Source organism: Bombina bombina, chromosome 2 (genome assembly GCF_027579735.1).
Source record: "Bombina bombina isolate aBomBom1 chromosome 2, aBomBom1.pri, whole genome shotgun sequence".
NCBI classification, from domain to species: Eukaryota; Metazoa; Chordata; class Amphibia; order Anura; family Bombinatoridae; genus Bombina; species Bombina bombina.
The window spans coordinates 1084630857-1084656288 of record NC_069500.1 but is presented as its reverse complement, the minus strand read 5'-3'; the positions used below and the strand labels follow the sequence as shown (position 1 = coordinate 1084656288).

At 38.0% G+C, this 25432-nt stretch overlaps 1 protein-coding gene across 2 annotated transcripts in view; it reads left to right on the top strand.

Annotated features, from left to right (window-relative positions):
* The window catches only part of SLC10A7 (solute carrier family 10 member 7), a 712691-nt gene extending 687370 nt beyond the window's left edge, over window positions 1-25321 (top strand). For both annotated transcript variants that reach the window (XM_053703716.1, XM_053703715.1), the window contains exon 12: window positions 25021-25321. In XM_053703716.1, coding sequence (XP_053559691.1) covers window positions 25021-25059 — 39 coding nt within the window. In that variant the 3' untranslated portion in view covers window positions 25060-25321. The remainder of the gene's footprint in view (window positions 1-25020) is intronic.
* The last annotated feature ends 111 nt before the right edge of the window (window positions 25322-25432 follow it).

The window sequence follows — 25432 nt, the reverse complement described above, 5'->3', positions numbered from 1 at the left end:
TTCCAGGGTAATAAATTATTTGGTTCTCAGTTGGATTCTATTATCTCAACTGTTACTGGTGGGAAAGGAACTTTTTTACCACAGGATAAAAAATCTAAAGGTAAAAACAGGGCTAATAATCGTTTTCGTTCCTTTCGTTTCAACAAAGAACAAAAGCCTGATCCTTCATCCTCAGGAGCAGTTTCAGTTTGGAAACCATCTCCAGTCTGGAATAAATCCAAGCCTTCTAGAAAAGCAAAGCCAGCTTCTAAGTCCACATGAAGGTGCGGCCCTCATTCCAGCTCAGCTGGTAGGGGGCAGATTACGTTTTTTCAAAGAAATTTGGATCAATTCTGTTCACAATGTTTGGATTCAGAACATTGTTTCAGAAGGGTACAGAATTGGTTTCAAGATAAGACCTCCTGCAAAGAGATTTTTTCTTTCCCGTGTCCCAGTAAACTCAGTGAAAGCTCAAGCATTTCGGAAATGTGTTTCAGATCTAGAGTTGGCTGGAGTAATTATGCCAGTTCCAGTTTTGGAACAGGGGCTGGGGTTTTATTCGAATCTCTTCATTGTACCCAAGAAGGAGAATTCCTTCAGACCAGTTCTGGATCTAAAAATATTGAATCGTTATGTAAGGATACCAACATTCAAAATGGTAACTGTAAGGACTATATTGCCTTTTGTTCAGCAAGGGCATTATATGTCTACAATAGATTTACAGGATGCATATCTGCATATTCCGATTTATCCAGCTCACTATCAGTTCCTGAGATTCTCTTTCCTGGACAAGCATTACCAGTTTGTGGCTCTGCCGTTTGGCCTAGCTACAGCTCCAAGAATTTTTACAAAGGTTCTCGGTGCCCTTCTGTCTGTAATCAGAGAACAGGGTATTGTGGTATTTCCTTATTTGGACGATATCTTGGTACTTGCTCAGTCTTCACATTTAGCAGAATCTCATACGAATCGACTTGTTTTGTTTCTTCAAGATCATGTTTGGAGGATCAATTCACTAAAAAATTCATTGATTCCTCAGACAAGGGTAACCTTTTTAGGGTTCCAGATAGATTCAGTGTCCATGACTCTATCTTTGACAGACAAGAGACGTCTAAAATTGATTTCAGTTTGTCGAAACCTTCAGTCACAATCATTCCCTTCGGTAGCCTTATGCATGGAAATTCTAGGTCTTATGACTGCTGCATCGGACGCGATCCCCTTTGCTCGTTTTCACATGCGACCTCTTCAGCTCTGTATGCTGAATCAATGGTGCAGGGATTACACAAAGATATCTCAATTAATATCTTTAAAACCGATTGTCCGACATTCTCTGACATGGTGGACAGATCACCATCGTTTAATTTAGGGGGCTTCTTTTGTTCTCTGACGGCACAAGGGGTTTGGGAATCTCAGGAGGTGAGATTACCGATCAATATTTTGGAACTCTGTGCAATTTTCAGAGCTCTTCAGTCTTGGCCTCTTCTGAAGAGAGAGTCGTTCATTTGTTTTCAGACAGACTATGTCACAACTGTGGCATACATCAATCATCAAGGAGGGACTCACAGTCCTCTGGCTATGAAAGAAGTATCTCGAATTCTGGTTTGGGCGGAATCCAGCTCCTGTCTAATCTCTGCGGTTCATATCCCAGGTATAGACAATTGGGAAGCGGATTATCTCAGTCGCCAAACGTTGCATCCGGGCGAATGGTCTCTTCACCCAGAGGTATTTCTTCAGATAGTTCAAATGTGGGAACTCCCAGAAATAGATCTGATGGCTTCTCATCTAAACAAGAAACTTCCCAGGTATCTGTCCAGATCCCGGGATCCTCAGGCGGAGGCAGTGGATGCATTATCACTTCCTTGGAAGTATCATCCTGCCTATATCTTTCCGCCTCTAGTTCTTCTTCCAAGAGTAATCTCCAAGATTCTGAAGGAATGCTCGTTTGTTCTGCTGGTAGCTCCAGCATGGCCTCACAGGTTTTGGTATGCAGATCTTGTCCGGATGGCCTCTTGCCAGCCGTGGACTCTTCCGTTAAGACCAGACCTTCTGTCACAAGGTCCTTTCTTCCATCAGGATCTCAAATCCTTAAATTTAAAGGTATGGAGATTGAACGCTTGATTCTTGGTCAAAGAGGTTTCTCTGACTCTGTGATTAATACTATGTTACAGGCTCGTAAATCTGTATCTAGAGAGATATATTATAGAGTCTGAAAGACTTATATTTCTTGGTGTCTTTCTCATCATTTTTCCTGGCATTCTTTTAGAATTCCGAGAATTTTACAGTTTCTTTAGGATGGTTTAGATAAAGGTTTGTCCGCAAGTTCCTTGAAAGGACAAATCTCTGCTCTTTCTGTTCTTTTTCACAGAAAGATTGCTAATCTTCCTGATGTTCATTGTTTTGTACAAGCTTTGGTTCGTATAAAACCTGTCATTAAGTCAATTTCTCCTCCTTGGAGTTTGAATTTGGTTCTGAGGGCTCTTCAAGCTCCTCCTTTTGAACCCATGCATTCATTGGACATTAAATTACTTTCTTGGAAAGTTTTGTTCCTTTTGGCCATCTCTTCTGCCAGAAGAGTCTCTGAATTATCTGCTCTTTCTTGTGAGTCTCCTTTTCTGATTTTTCATCAGGATAAGGCGGTATTGCGAACTTCTTTTGAATTTTTACCTAAGGTTGTGAATTCCAACAACATTAGTAGAGAAATTGTGATTCCTTCATTATGTCCTAATCCTAAGAATTCTAAGGAGAAATCGTTGCATTCTTTGGATGTTGTTAGAGCTTTGAAATATTATGTTGAGGCTACTAAGTCTTTCCGTAAGACTTCTAGTCTATTTGTCATCTTTTCCGGTTCTAGGAAAGGTCAGAAAGCTTCTGCCATTTCTTTGGCATCTTGGTTGAAATCCTTAATTCACCATGCTTATGTTGAATCGGGTAAAACTCCGCCTCAAAGGATTACAGCTCATTCTACTAGGTCAGTTTCTACTTTCTGGGCGTTTAGGAATGAGGCTTCGGTTGATCAGATTTGCAAAGCAGCAACTTGGTCCTCTTTGCATACTTTTACTAAATTCTACCATTTTGATGTGTTTTCTTCTTCTGAAGCAGTTTTTGGTAGAAAAGTACTTCAGGCAGCGGTTTCAGTTTGAATCTTCTGCTTATGTTTTCATTAAACTTTATTTTGGGTGTGGATTATTTTCAGCAGGAATTGGCTGTCTTTATTTTATCCCTCCCTCTCTAGTGACTCTTGCGTGGAAAGATCCACATCTTGGGTAGTCATTATCCCATACGTCACTAGCTCATGGACTCTTGCTAATTACATGAAAGAAAACATAATTTATGTAAGAACTTACCTGATAAATTCATTTCTTTCATATTAGCAAGAGTCCATGAGGCCCACCCTTTTTGTGGTGGTTATGATTTTTTTGTATAAAGCACAACTATTCCAATTCCTTATTTTATATGCTTTCGCACTTTTTTATCACCCCACTTCTTGGCTATTCGTTAAACTGATTTGTGGGTGTGGTGAGGGGTGTATTTATAGGCATTTTTGAGGTTTGGGAAACTTTGCCCCTCCTGGTAGGAATGTATATCCCATACGTCACTATCTCATGGACTCTTGCTAATATGAAAGAAATGAATTTATCAGGTAAGTTCTTACATAAATTATGTTATTTATAGTCAGACCTAAATCCTGACGGGACAAACCTGTAAACATATATTAACCCCTTAACGACCGAGGACGTGCAGGGTACGTCCTCAAAAAAAAGGCAGTTAATGCCTGAGAACGTACCCTGCACGTCCTCGGTTTGGAAAGCAGCTGGAAGCGATCCTGCTCGCTTCCAGCTGCTTTCCGGTTATTGCAGTGATGCCTCGATATGGAGGCATCCTGCAATAACTTTTTTAAGCCATCCGGTGCAGAGAGAGCCACTCTGTGGCCCTCTCTGCACCGGAGATCGGTGGTTCCCTGCGTTGGTGGGTGGGAGCCGGACCGGGAGGCGGGTGGCGGCCATCGATGGCCCTGGTTATGTGCAGGGTGGGCGGGGATGAGCGGGGGCGCGCACGGGAGGGCGGGGGCGTGCGCGTGCACGGGGAGGGAGCGGGTGGGAACCGCTACACTACAGAAAATGTGTTAATAAAAATGTTTAAATGCCCTAATATTTTTTAAAAAAAAAAAAGATCAGCAAGGTGGTGGGGGTTTGTCTGTGTGGGGGGGGAAGCTACACTACAGAAAAAAGCCAAATAAATATAAAAAAAGCCCTTTTTTTTTGCAAACTGGGTACTGGCAGACAGCTGCCAGTACCCAAGATGGCCCCCAATGAGCAGAGGGGATGGTCAGAGAGTGGTTTTGGGGGGGATCAGGGAGGTTGGGGGCTAAGGGGGGGATCCTACACCCTAGCATATGTAAATATGCTAAAAAAAAAAATATTTATTTTTTAAAAAACCCTTTTATTTTAGTACTGGCAGACTTTCTGCCATTACTTAAGATGGCGGGGACAATTGTGGGGTGGGGGAGGGAAGGGAGCTGTTTGGGAGGGATCAGGGGGTGGGATGTGTCAGGTGGGAGGCTGATCTCTACACTAAAGCTAAAATTAATCCTGCAAGCTCCCTACAAACTCCCTAATTAACCCCTTCACTGCTAGCCAGAATACACGTGTGAGGCGCAGCAGGATTTAGCGGCCTTCTAATTACCAGAAAGCAACGCCAAAGTCATATATGTCTGCTATTTCTGAACAAAGGGGATCCCAGACAAGTATTTACAACCATTTGTGCCATAATTGCACAAGCTGTTTGTAAATTATTTCAGTGAGAAACCTAAAATTGTGAAAAATTTAACTTTTTTTTCAATTTGATCGCATTTGGCGGTGAAATGGTGGCATGAAATATACCAAAATGTGCCTAGATCAATACTTGGGGTTGTCTACTATACTACACTAAAGCTAAAATTAACCCTACAAGCTCCCTAAAAGCTCCCTAATTAACCCCTTAACTGCTGGGCATAATACACTTGTGGTGCGCAGTGGCATTTAGCGGCCTTCTAATTACCAAAAAGCAACGCCAAAGCCATATATGTCTGCTATTTCTGAACAAAGGGGATCCCAGAGAAGAATTTACAACCATTTATGCCATAATTGCACAAGTTGTTTGTAAATAATTTCAGTGAGAAACCAAAAGTTTGTGAAAAAATTTGTGAAAAAGTGAACGATTTTTTGTATTTGATCGCATTTTGCGGTGAAATGGTGGTATGAAATATACCAAAATTGTCTTAGATCAATACTTTGGGATGTCTACTAAAAAAAAATATATACATGTCAAGGGATATTCAGGGATTCCTGAAAGATATTAGTGTTCTAATGTAACTAGCGCTAATTTTGGAAAAAAGTGGTTTGGAAATAGCAAAGTGCTACTTGTATTTATGGCCCTATAACTTGCAAAAAAAGCAAAGAACATGTAAACATTGGGTATTTCTAAACTCAGGACAAAATTTTGAAACTATTTAGCATGGGTGTTTTTTGGTGGTTGTAGATATGTAACAGATTTTGGGGGTCAAAGTTAGAAAAAGTGTGTTTTTTTCAATTTTTCCTCATATTTTATATTTTTTTTTTATAGTAAATTATAAGATATGATGAAAATAATGGTATCTTTAGAAAGTCCATTTACTGGCGAGAAAAACGGTATATAATATGTGTGGGTACAGTAAATGAGTAAGAGGAAAATTACAGCTAAACACAAACACCGCAAAAATGTAAAAATAGCCTTGGTCCCAAACGGACAGAAAATAGAAAAGTGCTGTGGTCATTAAGGGGTTAAAGGACAGTCAAGTCCAAAAAAAACTTTCATGATTTATATAGGGCATGCAATTTTAAACAACTTCCCAATTTACTTTTATCACCAATTTTGCTTTGTTCTCTTGGTATTCTTAGTTGAAAGCTAAAACTAGGAGGTTCATATGCTAATTTCTTAGACCTTGAAGACTGCCTCTAATCTGAATGCATTTTGACCACTAGAGGGCATTAGTTCACATGTTTCATATAGATAACATTGAGCTCATGCACGTAAAGTGACCTAGGACTGAGCACTGATTGGCTAAACTGCATGTCTGTCAAAAGAACTGAAATAAGGGGGCAGTCAGCAGAAGCTTAGATACAAGATAATTACAGAGGTAAAAAGTATATTAATATAACTGTGTTGGTTATGCAAAACTGGGGAACGGGTAATAAAGGGATTATCTTTCTTTTTAAACAACAAAAATTCTGGTGTTGACTGTCCCTTTAAAGCAAGCATTGTAAGACATACAGTACTGTAAAAGAATAACTTGTCCTTTTAATAAGTGCAATCTGTATTTTTAAAGTGATATAGTATGCTTTGGCGTTCCTCATCCTGATCACAATTTAGACAAACCAGATCTGTAACCTTATAGGATATACATTACTGTGAGATATCTCCTTCTTAAAATATAATAGCAGTTTCTTTTGGGAGAGCTTAAAGGGACAGTCTACACCAGAATTTTATTGTTTTAAAAGATAGATAATCCCTTTATTACCGATTTCCCAGTTTTGCATAACCAACACAGTTATAATAATATACTTTTAACCTCTGTGATTATCTTGTATCTAAGCCTCTGCAAACTGCTTGTGCCCCTTTTTCAGTTCTTTTGACAGACTTGCAGTCTAGCCAATCAGTGCCTGCTCCCAGATAACTTCTCGTGCACAAGCACAGTGTTATCTATATGAAATACGTGAAGTAATACCCTCTAGTGGTGAAAAACTGTTAAAATGCAATCTGAAAGAGGTGGGCTTCAAGGTCTAAGAAATTAGCATATGAACCTCCTAGGTTAAGCTTTCAACTAAGAATACCAAGAGAACAAAGCAAAATTGGTGATAAAAATAAATTGGAAAATTGTTTAAAATTACATGCTCTATCTGAATCATGAAAGTTTATTTTGGCCTAGACTGTCCCTTTAAAAAGATGTATGAATCAGATTAACTAGCGGTCTCTCCCAATATTTAAAGTCTTACTAAAATTCTAACCAAACAAACCTGTAAACAAATACTGAATCACAAGTCAAACAAGCATTATAAAGTATACATTACTGTGAGATGATAACTGTTTATCTAGTAGATGTAATCTGTATTTCTCAAGTGATAAAGTAGGCTTTATCCCACTTCATCTGTGTTAGAGTCCAGATCTTGATTTTGATGTTTAGTGCTTGTAGGATGGGGTCTTTGGGGGGATTGATCCCATTCTTTTGCTGTAGGGCGGAGTCTCCCCATTCTCAGTGGGGCGGACATTCAAGAGTATTGGGTCTTGGAAGCCATGGTCAATATAGGGTCAGATGATCCTGAGGAGTCAGAGAACCAATTATTAATAATTTATTTTCCTTTAGACGGAGTGTCCAGTGTGATGAGAGATCCGTCTTTGTGAATAAGCAATTTAGTCGGGTATCCGCAGCTATATTTTCCTCCTCTTCACCTTAACATAGTTGTGATTTCCCTGAATGATCCTCTCTTTTTTTATTGTATATTGGGAGAGATCTGGAAAGACTTGAATATGCCGAAATCCCACAGGGAGAGATGTGGTATTGAAGGCTGCTTTAAGGATTTGTTCCTTGTAAGTGAAGTTGTAAAAACGCACAATGTTATCACGTAGCTTATCAGCCGGAACATTTCTTACTCTTGGCAATCGGTGGACTCCATCTATCAAGGACTTTGATTGGCTTGTAGGTGGTTTCAGATGCTTACAATATTCCAAAATGAAATCTTCTAGTTCGCTGTTCCCAACTTCCTCCAGTATACCCCAAAATCTGAGGTTCCGCCTAGAGCACTCTTCCTGGTCTGCAACCTTTGCCTCTATTATATCCACATGATCGATTATATTCTGTCAGTGGGCTATAAGATTGGCCTGTTCAATGGCTAAGTCTTCCTGTGCTCCAGCTCCAATGTCTCTCCTCGACTCAGCAACTGACCCTTGTAAAGCTTTAGTAAGGGTCTTCTCCAATGTATTTACCCGTTCATTTAGGGTATCAACTATTTCTAATGCGGTTGTTCCTTCCATTATGGTAGGTGATTTTGGAGAAGGAGATGAGGCTGAAGTCAGGATTTCTGAATGAGGATTTATTTCTAGATTAGAGGAGCTATTGTGGTTTGATGCAGTGATTTTGAAGTGATCCGCTAAAGATTTCTTTGGTATCATGGCTGGATGCTGTTTCCTTTTAGCGCCTTGTGGCGTGTTAGCTTTACCATTTTCCTTTTGGGGTTATAGCCCCTGAGACCCGAAAATAGTCCCCTGAGTAGATATGGCCCAGATAGTTTAAGCCATGGCCATGTTTAGGCTGAGTTGATTTAGAGAATATATAACACTATGAGAAGATTAAGGTCTATGTATCAGGTTTTGACCATATATTATACTCTGTTAGTCGTGTCTCCACCACTGGGCAAAGACGGTTAAAGGACTTTGGATATGACCCGTTCTAACTCATTGGGCGGGAAAGGGTGAGAGAAGACACTAGCTGCTGAAGTTTAGATTTAATTATTTAGGCTCTAAGTACGTCCTGTATTCCAGATGAATAAAGTTTAGGCACCATCTAATTTCAACAATATGGTCCTTGTATAAAGATGCACCTTGTGCAATAAGCAGTTCTAGGTCTGCAATCTTGAGGAGGATCACTTGTAACAACGGAGTTCCCTAAAGCATACAGAATGCAGTTCAGTAATAAATTATCCACTGAAAGATCTTCTCTTCTGTATTAGTTGCAGAGTTATGGATAATTCCCTCATTTGTGCCTATATGTCTATATGTTTGGCTTAAGGCAGACTAATTTACTGAGTGAAGGGAATTTTAGGCCTAGTCAAGACAGTCCATGTGACTCAGGTTTAGACCTTATTTAATATAGTCGCCATGATATTCCTCTTTGATTTTATCAAAATGACACCTGGCACTCTTAAACATTAACTTTCAGTAGCATAGTGAGGGTGTGAGTGTTCTGATTTAGTAGTTATGCAATGTGGCGATAAACAGCACTTACTAATCTGTCCCTGGTGCAGTATGGTTCCAACAGTAGGCCGCAAAGTTAGATCTCAATCCGGATTTCTGTCAGGGCCTAACTAGGAGGTCTTGACAGTGGGCCGCTCAAATATGGAGCAGGCTGTCTCCTAAATACTGCCAAGGTAAGTGTTAATGCGACCGTGCAGTATTCTGTATAGCGGTGTTAGGCCATGTTGGAGGTATAATTACCTTGGCTTTGCAGTGAAGTAGTCGGCTGTTATCGTATCTCTCCTTGTAACTGATTGGACGTAAACCACAGCCTCTATGTCCCCTCACTGGAAGCCTTGCCGATTGAGGTAGTTTTAGTAGTTTGCTCCTACTACGGCTTGCAGCCTGTGTCACGAAGTAGACGATCGGTCTGGTTATCAACTGCTCACAGCCGAACTGCTCGATCAAGGATCCAACAATTTTCTCTTGTCGGGTAGTGTTGCAGGTGGTAATATAGTAGTGCAACAGGGTGTAAGTGGGTAGAAGTATGGAAAATGTAGCTCTGGAGTAGACTTTAGACGGAGCACTGCAAGGACGAGTCCGTTCACTCTTGGTGCTAGCTCCGCCCCAATTTACTTCTTATATTTACTTTGCTGTGTTCTCATGGTATCTGCTGTTGAAAAGCATATCTAGATAGGCTCAGGAGCTGGTCACTAACTGCTGATTGGTGGCTGCACAATTATACCTCCTCATTGGCTTATTGATGTGTGCTGCTTGCTCCAAGTAGTGCATTGCTGCTCCTTTAATAAAAAATACCTAGAGAATGAAGAAGAATTGATAATAAAAGTAAATTGGAAAGCGGTTTAAAATGTATTGCTCTATCTCAATAAGGAAATACACATTTTGTGTGTTATGTCCATTTAACTGCAAAGGGCACCAATGCACTTATATACATATATATATATATATGTGTTTATATGTGTATATATGTCTGTAAATACATAAATACATATATATATATATATATATATATACATACATACATATGTGTATACATATAAACATATATATACAGTATCTCACAAAAGTGAGTACACCCCTCACATTTTTATATATATATATATATAATATTTTATGTGGCCACCATTATTTTTCCAGAACTGACTTAACCCTCTTGGTAGTGGCGTATTTAGGTTTTGTGCTGTGCTAGGCACTCCAAATTGTGCTGCCCCCTACCCCCACCCCTAGGTTTTACGCTGTTTTTCGGCCATAATATTTTTTGATTAGGGTATTATGTGCCTTTTTTTAGAAAATTTTCACCAGGACTTGCGTGTGTGTGTGTGTGTATATGTATATATATATATATATATATATATATATATATATATATATATATATATATATATATACTGTGTATAAACCTTAGTAGCATCAACATAATATTTTAAAGCTTTTACACACACATACACATATATATACACATATATACACACATTTATACACACAAATACATGCATACACAGTCATGCACAAATATTCAAACACATTTAGAGAAGAGCACTTGGAACATGTTACTATAGTATAGAAGCTACAACTTACTTTCAGCAGCAGTCATGTTTGGATGGTAGTGTCAGTAGTTTGACCCTTATTAAACAGGTTACTGACTGAGGATCTGTGTCTGAACTCTGAACTGCTTCAGTGGTCACAGTTAAAACACTAAGAGCAGTTGCGGTATGCATTGACACAGGAGATTTATAACTGCTAACAAGCTATGGCTAGGGACCTCCGAGATAAACATCTCGCTGTTGTAGAGATCAGTTTACTTGTAATTCTTATTCTCCTGATATGTTATTTTAAAAAAAAACATGTTTTTTCTCACCAGCCTAGCCTTCCTGTGTGTCTGCTGCTGCCTCCCTCCTCGCCCTCTTCCCATGCGTGTGGCTAGTGCTACTGGCTTCATAGACACTGACTAGACTGCCCCTCTGATCAGCACCTCTGTACCATTACTTTATCCTGCATACCCCCCCCCCACCACCACCATTCTCTGCATATGCTATGGCGTCGGGCTCTCTGGGAACTGTAATTATTTCAGCCTGGCTGTCACACTAGAGAACAATCATGGTGTGTTTATGTGAAGCAGCCATAATTAGTAATACTGCCCGTGTGTAACAGCAGCCGGGTGTGCAAGTGATACGAGTTGCTGCTAATAACCGGACAAGGCTGTCACTCAGTTTAGGGATGAACAGACATTCGCCAGAGTTGTGTTTTTAGCAGTGGGCAGTGACAGAGTACCCTACCTGAGTTGTTGCCCTGCTCCGCTGATCAGTGAGTCTCCTCCCGGCTGTCAGTTTTCTTCTCTGAGTGTTATCCTGCCGTCTGGCCTGAAAGACTCCCTCAAGCCATGTGTGCGGCGGCTGCTGCTGCTGCATGCAAAGAGATAGGCGGCTGGCTGGTTAAAAGAAAAAGCCAGTCTCGTGAGCGCTCGGCGGTAAACCGCCCTAACAAAATTAAAAAAAAAAATTTTTAAACCCTGGCCAGATATTCAGTTCAGCGGTCAAGTGCCGCCCCCAAAATTTGTCGCTCTAAGCACCGGCCTTGTTGGCCTATGCAATAATACGCCCCTGGCTCTTGGGCATGGAGTTCACCAGAGCTTCACAGGTTGCCACTGGAGTACTCTTCCACTCCTCCATGATGACATCACGGAGCTGGTGGATGTTAGAGACCTTGCACTCCCCCACCTTCTGTTTGATGATGCACCACAGATGCTCAATAGGGTTTAGGTCTGGAGACATGCTTGGCCAGTCCATCACATTTACCCTCAGCTTCTTTAGCAAGGCAGTGGTTCTCTTGGAGGTGTGTTTGGGGTCGTTATCATGTTTGAATACTGCCCTGCAGCCCAGTCTCCGAAGGGAGGGGATCATGCTCTGCTTCAGTATGTCACAGTACATGTTGGCATTCATGGTTCCCTCAATGAACTGTAGCTCCCCAGTGCCAGCAACACTCATGCAGGCCCAGACCATGACACTCCCACCACCATGCTTGACTGTAGGCAAGACACACTTATCTTTGTACTCCTCACCTGGTTGCCACCACACACGCTTGACACCATCTGAACCAAATAAGTTTATCTTGGTCTCATTGGACCACAGGACATGGTTCCAGTAATCCATGTCCTTAGTTTGCTTGTCTTCAGCAAACTTTTTGCGGGCTTTATGTGCATCATCTTTAGAAGAGGTTTCCTTCTGGGACAGCCATGCAGACCAATTTGATGCAGTGTGCGGCGTATGGTCTGGGCACTGACAGGTTGACCCCTCCAACCTCTGAGCAATGCTGGCAGAACTCATACATCTATTTCCCAAAGTCAACCTCTGTATATGATGCTGAGCATGTGCACTTAACTTCTTTGGTCGACTATGGCGAGGCCTATTTTGAGTGGAACCTGTCCTGTGAAACCGCTGTATGGTCTTGCCCACCATGCTGCAGCTCAGTTTCAGGGTCTTGGCAATCTTCTTATAGCCTAGGTCATCTTTATGTAGAGCAACAATTCTTTTTTTCAGATCCTCAGAGTTCTTTGCCATGAGGGGCCATGTTGAACTTTCAGTGACCAGTATGAGAGAGTGTGAGAGCGATAACACCAAATTTAACACACCTGCTCCCCATTCACACCTGAGACCTTGTAACACTAACGAGTTACATGAAACCAGGGGGGGGATTGGCTAATTGTGCCCAATTTGAACATTTCCACTTAGGGGCATACTCACTTTTGTTGCCGACGGTTTAGACATTAATGGCTGTGTGTTGAGTTATTTTGAGGGGAAAGAAAATTTACACTGTTATACAGGCTGTACACTCACTACTTTACATTGTAGCAAAGTGTCATTTCTTCAGTGTTGTCACATGAAAAGATATAATAAAATATTTACAAAAATGTGAGGGGTGTAAATATATGTATATATATATATATATATATATATATATATATATATATATATATATATATATACAGGGAGTGCAGAATTATTAGGCAAGTTGTATTTTTGAGGATTAATTTTATTATTGAACAACAACCATGTTCTCAATAAACCCAAAAAACTCATTAATATCAAAGCTGAATAGTTTTGGAAGTAGTTTTTAGTTTGTTTTTAGTTATAGCTATTTTAGGGGGATATCTGTGTGTGCAGGTGACTATTACTGTGCATATTTATTAGGCAACTTAACAAAAAACAAATATATACCCATTTCAATTATTTATTTTTACCAGTGAAACCAATATAACATCTCAACATTCACAAATATACATTTCTGACATTCAAAAACAAAACAAAAACAAATCAGTGACCAATATAGCCACCTTTCTTTGCAAGGGCACTCAAAAGCCTGCCATCCATGGATTCTGTCAGTGTTTTGATCTGTTCACCATCAACATTGCGTGCAGCAGCAACCACAGCCTCCCAGACACTGTTCAGAGAGGTGTACTGTTTTCCCTCCTTGTAAATCTCACATTTGATGATGGACCACAGGTTCTCAATGGGGTTCAGATCAGGTGAACAAGGAGGCCATGTCATTAGATTTTCTTCTTTTATACCCTTTCTTGCCAGCCACGCTGTGGAGTACTTGGACGCGTGTGATGGAGCATTGTCCTGCATGAAAATCATGTTTTTCTTGAAGGATGCAGACTTCTTCCTGTACCACTGCTTGAAGAAGGTGTCTTCCAGAAACTGGCAGTAGGACTGGGAGTTGAGCTTGACTCCATCCTCAACCCGAAAAGGCCCCACAAGCTCATCTTTGATGATACCAGCCCAAACCAGTACTCCACCTCCACCTTGCTGGCGTCTGAGTCGGACTGGAGCTCTCTGCCCTTTACCAATCCAGCCACGGGCCCATCCATCTGGCCCATCAAGACTCACTCTCATTTCATCAGTCCATAAAACCTTAGAAAAATCAGTCTTGAAATATTTCTTGGCCCAGTCTTGACGTTTCAGCTTGTGTGTCTTGTTCAGTGGTGGTCGTCTTTCATCCTTTCTTACCTTGGCCATGTCTCTGAGTATTGCACACCTTGTGCTTTTGGGCACTCCAGTGATGTTGCAGCTCTGAAATATGGCCAAACTGGTGGCAAGTGGCATCTTGGCAGCTGCACGCTTGACTTTTCTCAGTTCATGGGCAGTTATTTTGCGCCTTGGTATTTCCACACGCTTCTTGCGACCCTGTTGACTATTTTGAATGAAACGCTTGATTGTTCGATGATCACGCTTCAGAAGCTTTGCAATTTTAAGAGTGCTGCATCCCTCTGCAAGATATCTCACTATTTTTGACTTTTCTGAGCCTGTCAAGTCCTTCTTTTGACCCATTTTTCCAAAGGAAAGAAAGTTGCCTAATAATTATGCACACCTGATATAGGGTGTTGATGTCATTAGACCACACCCCTTCTCATTACAGAGATGCACATCACCTAATATGCTTAATTGGTAGTAGGCTTTCGAGCCTATACAGCTTGGAGTAAGACAACATGCATAAAGAGGATCAAAATACTAATTTGCCTAATAATTCTGCACTCCCTGTATATATGTATATATATATATACACACATTTTGTATGTGTGTGTGTGTATGTATATATATATATATATATATATATGTATACGTATATATATATATATATAAGTGTGTGTGTGTGTATATATATTCATACATATCCATCTTTAGACATGTATATGTATATATCTCTATGTTAAAGCCCTTTGTCTGCATTTTTTTTCTTACACTGGAGACCTCATATCTTTGAACACATAACTTTTTTGTGCGTTATTTTTTATAATAATATTTATTAGACAGTGTTATTATGAGTGTAACTGTACTTTTTAACATATTTTTGTATGTGTTTTCTGACACTTTTTTTGTTTTACTAAACAGTTAAGCAGAGTCCTGAGGTCGGGGTAACCCGAGGCGAGTTAACTTCAATTGTGCTCAATCAATTGTGTTTACTTTCAACTTGTAATACAAACTAAAAATCTGACGCTTGCAAACACCCACTATAAATCCCTTTTCGCTTGTGTGTAACTGTTAGCGCTCCACTCATAATTTAGCCCATAATATGTAATTATGCATAATAATACTGCTTTATATACTATATATATATATATATATATATATATATATATATATATATATATGTACAGTATATCATTTACATATGTGCAATTATAAAAAGAATGAACAAAAACCTAAAACTATTTTGTGTGAAGTTTAATTTTTCTGTATATTTCGTTTGTTAATGAAGAGATATTCTAAAACTGGTCGGGGCTTCTGGCAGCCCTTGATACAAAGGTGTTAACAATATAAAAGTCTTAGACTGTTTGAGAACAAGGGGAAAAAAACAAAGTGATTATTTAAACTATTTCTTTTCTTCTGATAAAAAGGAGAGACACATGAAATTTATTTTTCTTTCCACTGCAATTAAGTCAATCAAACTGAATTCCTCCTTGGCATATTCTAATATTGTTTTGCCCCCTGTGGCTTTTTGAAAATAATGATGACACCTATGCCAACTGTTAATGTGGGACTGCTGTTAAATATTTAGAGGCTTGAATACTGCATTTCTACTTCTGAAATGTGACAGAAATCTCAAAGTGCAGGAAGTCTTTGTGTGAGTAAATCAGAAAGAGTGAATGTTTACTAAATCAAGGTTTCATCCACCAAGTGACATTTCCCCGTGTTACAAATGTGTTTGAGAACTGTTATTTTTTTTCTAAAGTTTATACTTTTCTGTGATTTCTCAGAATACAAAGCAATTGTTACTGCACGATAATTCCAATAGCAGAGCTCACTTCTTTATTCTCATAGAATTATTACTGGCACTGGGGAGAATTCAAATAAGCAAACAGTAACTGGGTAAATGTATAATGTAGAACTTTGTCTTACTAAAGATCTAAACTGCAAATGGATAGTTAATTACCTAAAATTCACATACCATTTATTACCGCCTATTGGGCAAGTTAAAGACATATTCAATACAATAACCTAGAAACTAGTCAGACATAAAGTTGCCCTCTGTCACACAGAGATATTCTGCTTAATATACCTGCGCTCAATTTCTTTGTTTAAGGATTATGTTATATTTTATCAACCAACCTATAGTTTGTATAGCTTATTTTCAATTTCAGACGACTTCTGGTTTCTACATAGCATTAAAGGGACACTAAACCCAAAAATGTTTTAATGATTCAGACAGAGCATGCAATTTTAAACAACGTTCTAATTTACTCCTATTATAAATTTTTCTTTGTTCTCTTGCTCTCTTTTTTTAAAAAGCAGGAATGTAAAGCTTAAGAGCCGGCCCATTTTTGGTTGAGAACATAGATTATGCTTGCTTATTGGTTTGCTAAATGTATCCACCAATAAGCAAGCGCTATTCAGGGTGCTGAACCTAAAATGGGCCAGTTCCTAAGCTTTAAATTCCTGATTTTTAAATAAAGATAGCAAGAGAACAAAGACAAAATGATAGTAGGAGTAAATTAGAAAGTTGCTTAAAATTACATGCTCTATCTGAATCATTAAAGAAAAATTTTGGGTTTAGTGTCCCTTTAATATGATATTCTGATGTAATAATATACATAGTAACATAGTAGATGAGGTTAAAAAATTAAAGTCCATCAAATTCAACCTATACAGATCTTAATTTATCTACAAGAAAAGCTCCAGTTGATTTCAAAGTGATTGTAAACTTTAATGAATTAAAGCCCAGTATCAAAAAATAATCTTAAAAACAGGGGCACTTTAATTCATTAAAGTTTACAATCACTTTAAATTAATCTAATTAAAAATGTGGACCATTTAACACAAGCAATCATATCCCTGAATTCTGTTTCTAGCCAGAAATGTATCCAAACCATTTTTAAATGTATCTAAGGTATTGGTATTTACTACTTTTATTTACAGTGAAAAAATATTTGTTGCTGGAGATTAAATCTCCTTTTCTCCAGCCTTAAAGGGACAGTACACTGTAATATTGTTTTTATATTAATGTAATTTCAATGACTTGTTAAACCAGCTGCAGAGTATAAAATGTATGAGAAATTGCATTTTCATGTTTATTTGTGTATATGAAGTAGCTGGTTTTGTGCTTTTAAACCACAGCCTATTACAATGGGTTGAGCTTCAGGTAATATCAGATCTCATTATGTTATCACTTTTATGTACACACACTTGCTTCCTTATCTTATATTTGTCTGGAAAACTAAAGCTCAATACATTGAGAGAACAATGGAAAATTATCATGTTATTACTTAACTATCCTGCACCACACTGTGAGTATCAATTATTTTGCTGGCTGTGTTTACTTAGGCTATTCAATAGCTGATACTCCAGTATCAAAACTTTTAGTATAGGTTGGGAAACCACAAGCTAAATCAGCTATTTCAAAGGCCAAAATAGGGGTAAAGGAGCTACTTGTAAACAATTTAATACACTCCAGCAAGTCAAATAGATCACTGGGAACAATTTAAATGGGAATTTTTTTTGGGTGAACTGTCCCTTTAAATTGTGACCTCTGGTCACAAACAATTTTCTTGGAATAAACAGAGTTTCCGCCATCTCTGTATATGGGCCTTGAATATATTTATAAGTAATCATGTTACCTCTTAAGCGCCTTTTTTCTAAAGAAGCAGAACCAGTTTGGCTAACCTCTCTTAATATCTTAAATTATGAGTTTTGCGTCCCTTCTCTGAACTTGTTATCTATAAATATTTCTAAATCCCTTTCCTCCTCTGTTTTGCTAAATCTAGTCCCATTTAAATAATAGGTTGCCTGCTTATTTCTACTTCCAAAATGTAGAACCTTACATTTTCTAGTTTTAAAGGGATATGAAACCCAAGTTTTTTTCTTCCATGAGTCAGATAGAGCATGCAACTTTCCAATTTACTTTAATTAAATAGCAACATCTCTATTTTCTGCAGATGAAGTTGTGTAAGTTCATAAGGTCAGTGGGTAGCACTTGATGATTTGGGCTACATTTATCCACCAATCAGAAAGCGCTACCCAGGTGCTGAACCAACAATGGGACAGCTCCTAAGCTTACATTCCTGCTTTTCAAATAAAGATACCAAGAGAACGAAGAAAATTCATAGTAGGAGTAAATTTGAAAGTTGCTTACAATTGTATGCACAATCTGAATAATGAAAGAAAGAAATTGGGTTTCATATCCCCTTAAATCTCATTTTCCATGTACCTGCCCATTCTTCTAATTTTTGTAAATGCCCTTTTGAAGCAATTTCATCCTGCACTAACCTAATGACCTTATACAACTTTGTATCATCTGTGAAAATAGAGATGTTACTATTTAATCCTTAATCCAAGTAATTAATAAAAATATTAAAAAGAACAGGGCCCAGTACTGATCTCTGGGGGGGAATCCACTGAAGAGCTTTGTCCAATCTGAGTATGATCATTTTACAACTACTCGTTGCTCCCTGTCTTTTATTCACTTACTTATCCATGAGCTAACATTTTCAGCTATTCCAAGTCCCTTCATTTTGTGCAATAATCTCTCATGTGGCACTGTATCAAACGCCTTTGCAAAATCCAAGTACATCACATCAACTGATTCCCCTTTATCTATATTTTTACTTACTTTGTCGTAGAATCTAATTTGATTAGTTTGACATGATCTATTTCTCATAAACCCACGCTGATTTGAACTAATTTTGTTTACACGGATATACTCATCAATATAATCCCTTATAATCCCCTCAAGTATCTTACCCCCTATCAATGTCAGACTAACTGGTTTATAGCTTCCTGGATCAGCCCTGTTTCCCTTTTTAAAAAGTGGCACCACATCAGCTTTATGCCAGTCATGGGGATGTCTGAGGATAATGTCTTGAAAAATAAGGAGTAGAGGTTTGGCTATAACCGTGCTAAATTCCCATAAAACTATTGGGTGTATTTCACCTGGACCAGGAGTTTTTATTTACCTTAATATTAACCAGTTTTTTTCTAATTTCCTCTAGAGATAACCCAGTTAATGGTATGGTCTTGTATGTTCTAGTTTGTTTCAAAGTATCTCTCATTCACTTAGATTACGAGTTTTGAGCGCTATAGGGAAAGTAAAGTCTAGAGATAACCCAGTTAATGGTATGGGCTTGTATTTTCTAGTTTGTTTCAAAGTATCTCTCATTCACCTAGATTACGAGTTTTGAGCGCTATAGGTAAAGTAAATAACCCCCTATAGCGCTGCCATTACAAGTTTAAAAAAACCTGGCTTGTGCGGGCGATATGGCCGCGTTGAGTTCCATACCACACACAAAAGCAGCAGTGTTTTGACGTGCTCGTGCACGCTTTCCCCATAGACATCAATGGGGAGAGCCGGCAAAAAAAAGTCTAACACCTGCGATCGCGGAAACAAAAGCTCCGTAACACAGCCCCATTGATGTCTATGGGGAAAAAGAAACTACAGTTTAAACCTGACACCCTAACATAAACACAGAGTTTAAACACCCCTAATCTGCTCCCCCCGACATCGCCGACGCCTACCTACAGTTATTAACCCCTAATCTGCCGCTCCCGATATCGCCCCCACTATATTAAAGTTATTAACCCCTATTCCGTCGCTCCCGATATCGCCGCCACCTAAATAAAGCTATTAACCCCTAAACCTCTGGCCTCCCACATCACTACCACTAAATAAACCTATTAACCCCTAAACGGCCAGCCCCCACATCACAACAACCTAAATTAAACTATTAACCCGTAACCCTAACCTAACCCTAAAACCCCCTAACTTTAACATAATTAAACTAGATCTAATTTAAACTTACAATTATTAACTAAATAAACCTATTAACCCATAAACTGCCAGCCCCTCACATCGCAACAACCTAAATTAAACTATTAACCCCTAACACCCCCTAACTTTAAAATAATTAAAATAGATCTAAATTAAATTTACAATTATTAACTAAATAATACCTAGTTAAAACGAAATACTTACCTGTAAAATAAAACCTAAGCTAGCTACAATATAACTAATAGTTACATTGTAGCTAGCTTAGGTTTTATTTTTATTTCACAGGTAAGTTTGTATTCATATTAACTAGGTAGACTAGTTAGTAAATAGTTATTAACTATTTACTAACTACCTATCTAAAATAAATACCTACCATTACAAAAAATAAAAAAACTACCATTACAAATAAAAAGAAATTATCCAAAAAAATAAAAATGTATTCCTATTCTAATACCCTTAAAAAAACAAAACACCCCCAAAATAAAAAAACCTAATCTAGAATAAACTACCAAAGGCCCTTAAAAGGGCCTTTTGGGGGGCCCTTAAATTGAGGCCTTTTGTAGGGCATTGCCCTGAGTTAAACAGCTCTTTTGCTCCAAAAAAATACAAACCCCCCCAAACTACCAAGGGCACTTAAAAGGACCTTTTGGGGGACCCTTAAAAGGGCCTTTTGTAGGGCATTGCCCTAAATTAAACAGCTCTTTTGCTACACAAAAATAAAACACCCCCTAAAAATATACATTACAAAGTAAAAAACGAAATCATCCAAAATAAAAAAGAATTACACCTAATCTAACAGCCCTATCAAAATAAAAAAAACCACCCAAAATAAAAAAAAACTAGCCTACAATAAACTACGAATGGGCCTTAAAAGGATTGGAACAGCCAATAGAATAAGAGCTCAATCCTATTGGCTGATTGGAACAGCCAATAGGATTTTAGCAGCTCTAATTCCTATTGGCTGATTGAAATCTTTCAGCCAATAGGAACGCAAGGGGCGCCATCTAGGATTGCGTCACTTGAATTGAAGAATCAGTATACGGCGGTGACCGTATGAAGAGGATGCTCCGCGCCGGATGTCTTCAGGATGGATCCGCTCCGCGCCGACTGGATGAAGATCGAAGAGGCCACCTGGATGAAGACTTCTTGCCGCATGGATGAGGACTTAGCCGTCTGGATGAAGACTTCTTGCCGCATGGATGATGACTTCACCGGCTAGATGGATCCTTCAAGCGGGACTTCAACAACTGTAAGTGGATCGTCGGGGTTAGTGTTAGGTTTTTTAAGGGTTTTTTTGTTTTTAGATTAGGGTTTGGGCAATGTAAAAGAGCTAAATGCCCTTTTAAGGGCAATGGCCATACAAATGCCCCTTTCAGGGCAATGGTTAGCTTAGGTTATTTTAGATTGTTTTTTTATTGGGGGGGTTGGTTGGGTGGTGGGTTTTACTGTTGGGGTGGTGTTTCTATTTTTTTTACAGGTAAAAGAGCTGATATCTTTGGGGCAATGCCCCACAAAAGGCACCTTTAAGGGCCATTGGTAGTTCATTGTAGGCTATAGGTTTTTTTTTATTTTGGGGGGCTTTTTTATTTTGATAGGGCTATTAGATTAGGTGTAATTCTATTTTATTTTTGATAATTTGTTTGTTATTTTTCGTAATTTAGTGTCTGTTTTTGTAAATTAGTTATTTTTTGTAATTAGATACTTTTTGTAATTTTTAGATGTGTAATTTAATGTGTAGGGAAATTGTAATTTTAATATAAAGTTAGGGGGTCGCTAGGTTTAGGGGTTAATAGTTTATTTTAGTAAATTCCATTGTGGGGGGCTTTTGGTTTAGGGGTTAATAGTTTATTTTAGTTTATTTTGTTGTGGGGGGGATTGCAGTTTAGGGGTTAATAGGTTTATTATAGCGGCGGTGTGGGCGGACAGCAGATTAGAGGTTAATAATATTTAAATAGTGTTTGCGATGCGAGAGGGCTTGCGGTTTAGGGTTAATAGGTTTATTATAGTGGCGACGATGTTGGGGAGCGGCGTAATAGAGGTTAATACATTTTATTAGTGGCGGTGAAGTTGGGAGCGGTATATTAGGGGCGGCTTGTAGCATGTTCCGGGTAATAATTTTTAAGCCTTTTTTTCCCCCACTCTTTATTTCAACCCACATTATTATCTGTATCATCATAAATATCTTCCCTTACTGTAGGTTTAATATACATGAAAATTCCTCCACCCCTCTAAGTTAACTGGCCAATCATGTGAATCATCCCACCAGGTTTCACTTATACTGATAATATCATAGTTCTCTTCTTTCTTCTCTGCAACTAAGAGCTCCAGCTCCCCTATTTTACCCGTCATGCTACTTGCATTTCTTGTCATACATTTAATTGTCATGTGCTTTCTGCTGCTACATGGTGTGCTTTCCTCCAAACTTTCTTATGTGACTTTTACTAAGTGTACCTTTCTGTCATCCATTCTTGATATATTCTAGAAATGTCATATTCACAGACTGATCTGTCTATTCTATTATGCTTGGACTGACTATCCCCCACTTTGCCTAGGTTAAAAGATTCTCCAAGGGTGCTTCCATCCTCTCCCCCAACACACCTGCACCCATGTCATTCAGGTGCAATCCATCCTTATTGTACAAAGTGTACTCAAGTGAAAAGTCACCCCAAGTGCTCTAAAAAGTCAACCCCTCGTTTTTACACCATGTTTTTAACTAGGAATGAACTGCCCTTAGATCTTTCTGCCTTACTAGGTTAGCAAATAGCACTATGTAATATCTCCAAAAATATTATCTTGGAGGTCCTTTCTTAAAGCTTGCTACCTAACTCCCTGAAGTAATTTTTTAGGACATTCCATATCCTGCTGATTTCGTCATTAGTGCAAATATGCACCACGACTGCAGGATCTGACTCAGATACCTCTAACAATGCATCAATACGCTCCGCAATATGCCTAACACAAGCCCCTGGAAGACAGCAAACTGTTCTATTTAAAGGATCTTGATGACAAATTACCCTATCAACCATCCTAATAATTGAGTCTCCTACCCACCAACATCTGCCTCAAGCACAGACTTGTATGCCCCTCTTGCATGACTAAAGAACTGTTCACAATAGTGTGCCCCTCTTCCATGACTGAAGGACTGGTTACTATATTAGGCAGGACAGCCCTCTCTGACTTTGCCACCCTTGAACTGATATCTCCAACATCTTCACTCAATCTAATAATAATAATTTGGTCTAATCTGTAAGAGCATTTTGTTATTGACTAACTAGGTTTTTAACCCCTGCAAAGGTTAAACTTGTACACAAATATGCTCTGCTGCCATTCATGAGCAGATAATGTCAGTAATTGGCTCATGAGTATTAGGGATGTGAAAAATCTTATTATTTGGCATGTTTAAATTAAACAAATGAGTAAAAGGGCATGATACAAATACCTGTATGTGTTAGGTAAACAAATTTTGAATAATGAAATGTTGCAATTAGTGTCAATGTATTGTGGCTCACAAGCACTATTTTAACTGTGCTTTATACTTTTGAAGAGGTTGACTAAGTAGATAGAACATCAACGGTATAATAAACATCTCTTGGTTTTGTCTACAAAATTGTGGTTTGACCCACATTCACAGTGGTCTTGTGGACTCCATAACTTGGGTATTCATTCCCACAAGTAATGACTTGTGAACTCTCTCCATCTGATGAAAGAAAAAAAATTATGCTTACCTGATAACTTTAATTTCAAGTCCACTAGCCCCGCTCTTTCTTTTTGTTCAGGTGGCGACAGTACCTGCATTGTCTTTCCTGCTTTTTTTTTTCTCTTCTACTTGACCATATGTATGACTGAGGATCATGGAAAGTGGGAGGGATTTAAAGCTCTTATGTGTTGGGGTGTCTTTTGCCTCCTCCTAGTAGTTAGAAGGGGAATATTTCCACTTGTGATGACTCACCATTATGGAAGAAATGGATTTATCAGGCAAGCATAAATTTTGTTTTCGAAATTCTAAACCAAAGCAGAGTAAGACATATACACATAGACAGTTATTCAATTTCATTCTAGAATGCTAAACACCACTACTGTATGTGATTTTGATTATTCAGGCACATTTCTTACATGTTATGATGAAATGACAAACTAGTTTATTTTAGGTGATACAGTTGTGTAACACTACACTTTTGTTTTAGACATAAGAAATAAACGCTGTTATGGGTATTATGTTATTTGTTTGCCATTTTTTCCCTAGTCCCTATTAATTCCTGTATATGTCATCTAAAATGGAACTGTTAAAAATGCACATTTTTTTATTATACATTTGAGGAAAAGTATTCAAAGAATTAGATTTTTGGACTAAAGTAAATGTTTATTTCTATAAAAGAATTTTCATATATTTCAAATATTATAGAGATAGAAAGGGCTTGGAAGGAAAAAAAGGATGAAGTAAAAGAATAGAGTATGATTGAGTTAGAAGGAAGGGAGGAAGATACAAAGAAATAAAATGCGTAAGAATGAGAGACACCTAATCTGATAGGGTGAGAATAGATAAAATATGTAGGGACAGTGAGAAATAAGCCAATGAGAGACAGATTAGTTGGAAATCTTCACCAGTCAATCTAATGACAGAATATAGGACTAAAACTTTTTTTCTTCAACATTTATCACAAAATGTTTTATATGTGTATAAAAGGGAGGTATAAGGAATAGTTTTTTTCTGCATTTAATTTTTTTAATACCTTTGAAATAAAGAAAATGTTTGTGGTGTAGTTGACTTTTATGAAAAATTATATAAGTTGATCTGAAAAATTGTAACAACAATAAAATAAATGTCCCCTGCATCATCATATACTCCTATGACCTATCTTAGAAGCGACAGCTGTTTAGCCCTCTAGGCTTTCTCATGGCCTGAAGCTATTGAAAGATATTCATATTATTGAAATATTCTAAATAGTATGAGTTCAGAAAGCTATTTAGTAATAATTAACTTTTTGTTTTAAAAAAGAAGCAATAATATATATATATATTATAAACCTGTACAGTTTTCCTGGCCACTTTACGTTTAGACATCTATTAAAATAATGTTTAAGCTTTCTATCCTTAATATGGTTAAACCAGGCTATAAATTTATATTTCTATATAGAATTGGTAACCTCTTCTATGGGACTTTAATAGTTTATAAAATATCTAAAAAAAAATTGTCTTGTAAGCTTGTGTCAAAACATCTTGTTTTGAAGTGGTTTTATTTATTTTTTAAAAATAATAGAAAATTACTTTCTTTTGCAGTTTAACTTTTTTTCTTTCTTTCAGGCATTGAAGTTAACAAGGCAACCGAAGGTCCCATTATAACAGCAAGACACAGAACATGTAAATATGTGCAATATTGTACATAGAAACATCATAGAAAAAGACTTTTATTTGCGAATGTTGCTTCACTGCATATTTTATTTTTTTAAATAAAGGTCATCTTATCTAAGTGCCTTATTGTTGCATTGGGCAAATACTTTGTTTGCAAGCAAGAAGCCACTTTGATGGTATATGAGACAGTTTGTATTCCAAAGTCATGTTTTGTATTTTTTTAAAATGGGAAATAAAGATGCAAAGCCTTCTATTTTCTTTCCATATGGGTTAAACAAGAGTCCATCTGCTTTATGTAAATGACTGATTATACAGTTTGTGTTTTCTAAGCGAATACTGAAGTATGCAAACGCTTGTTTTATTC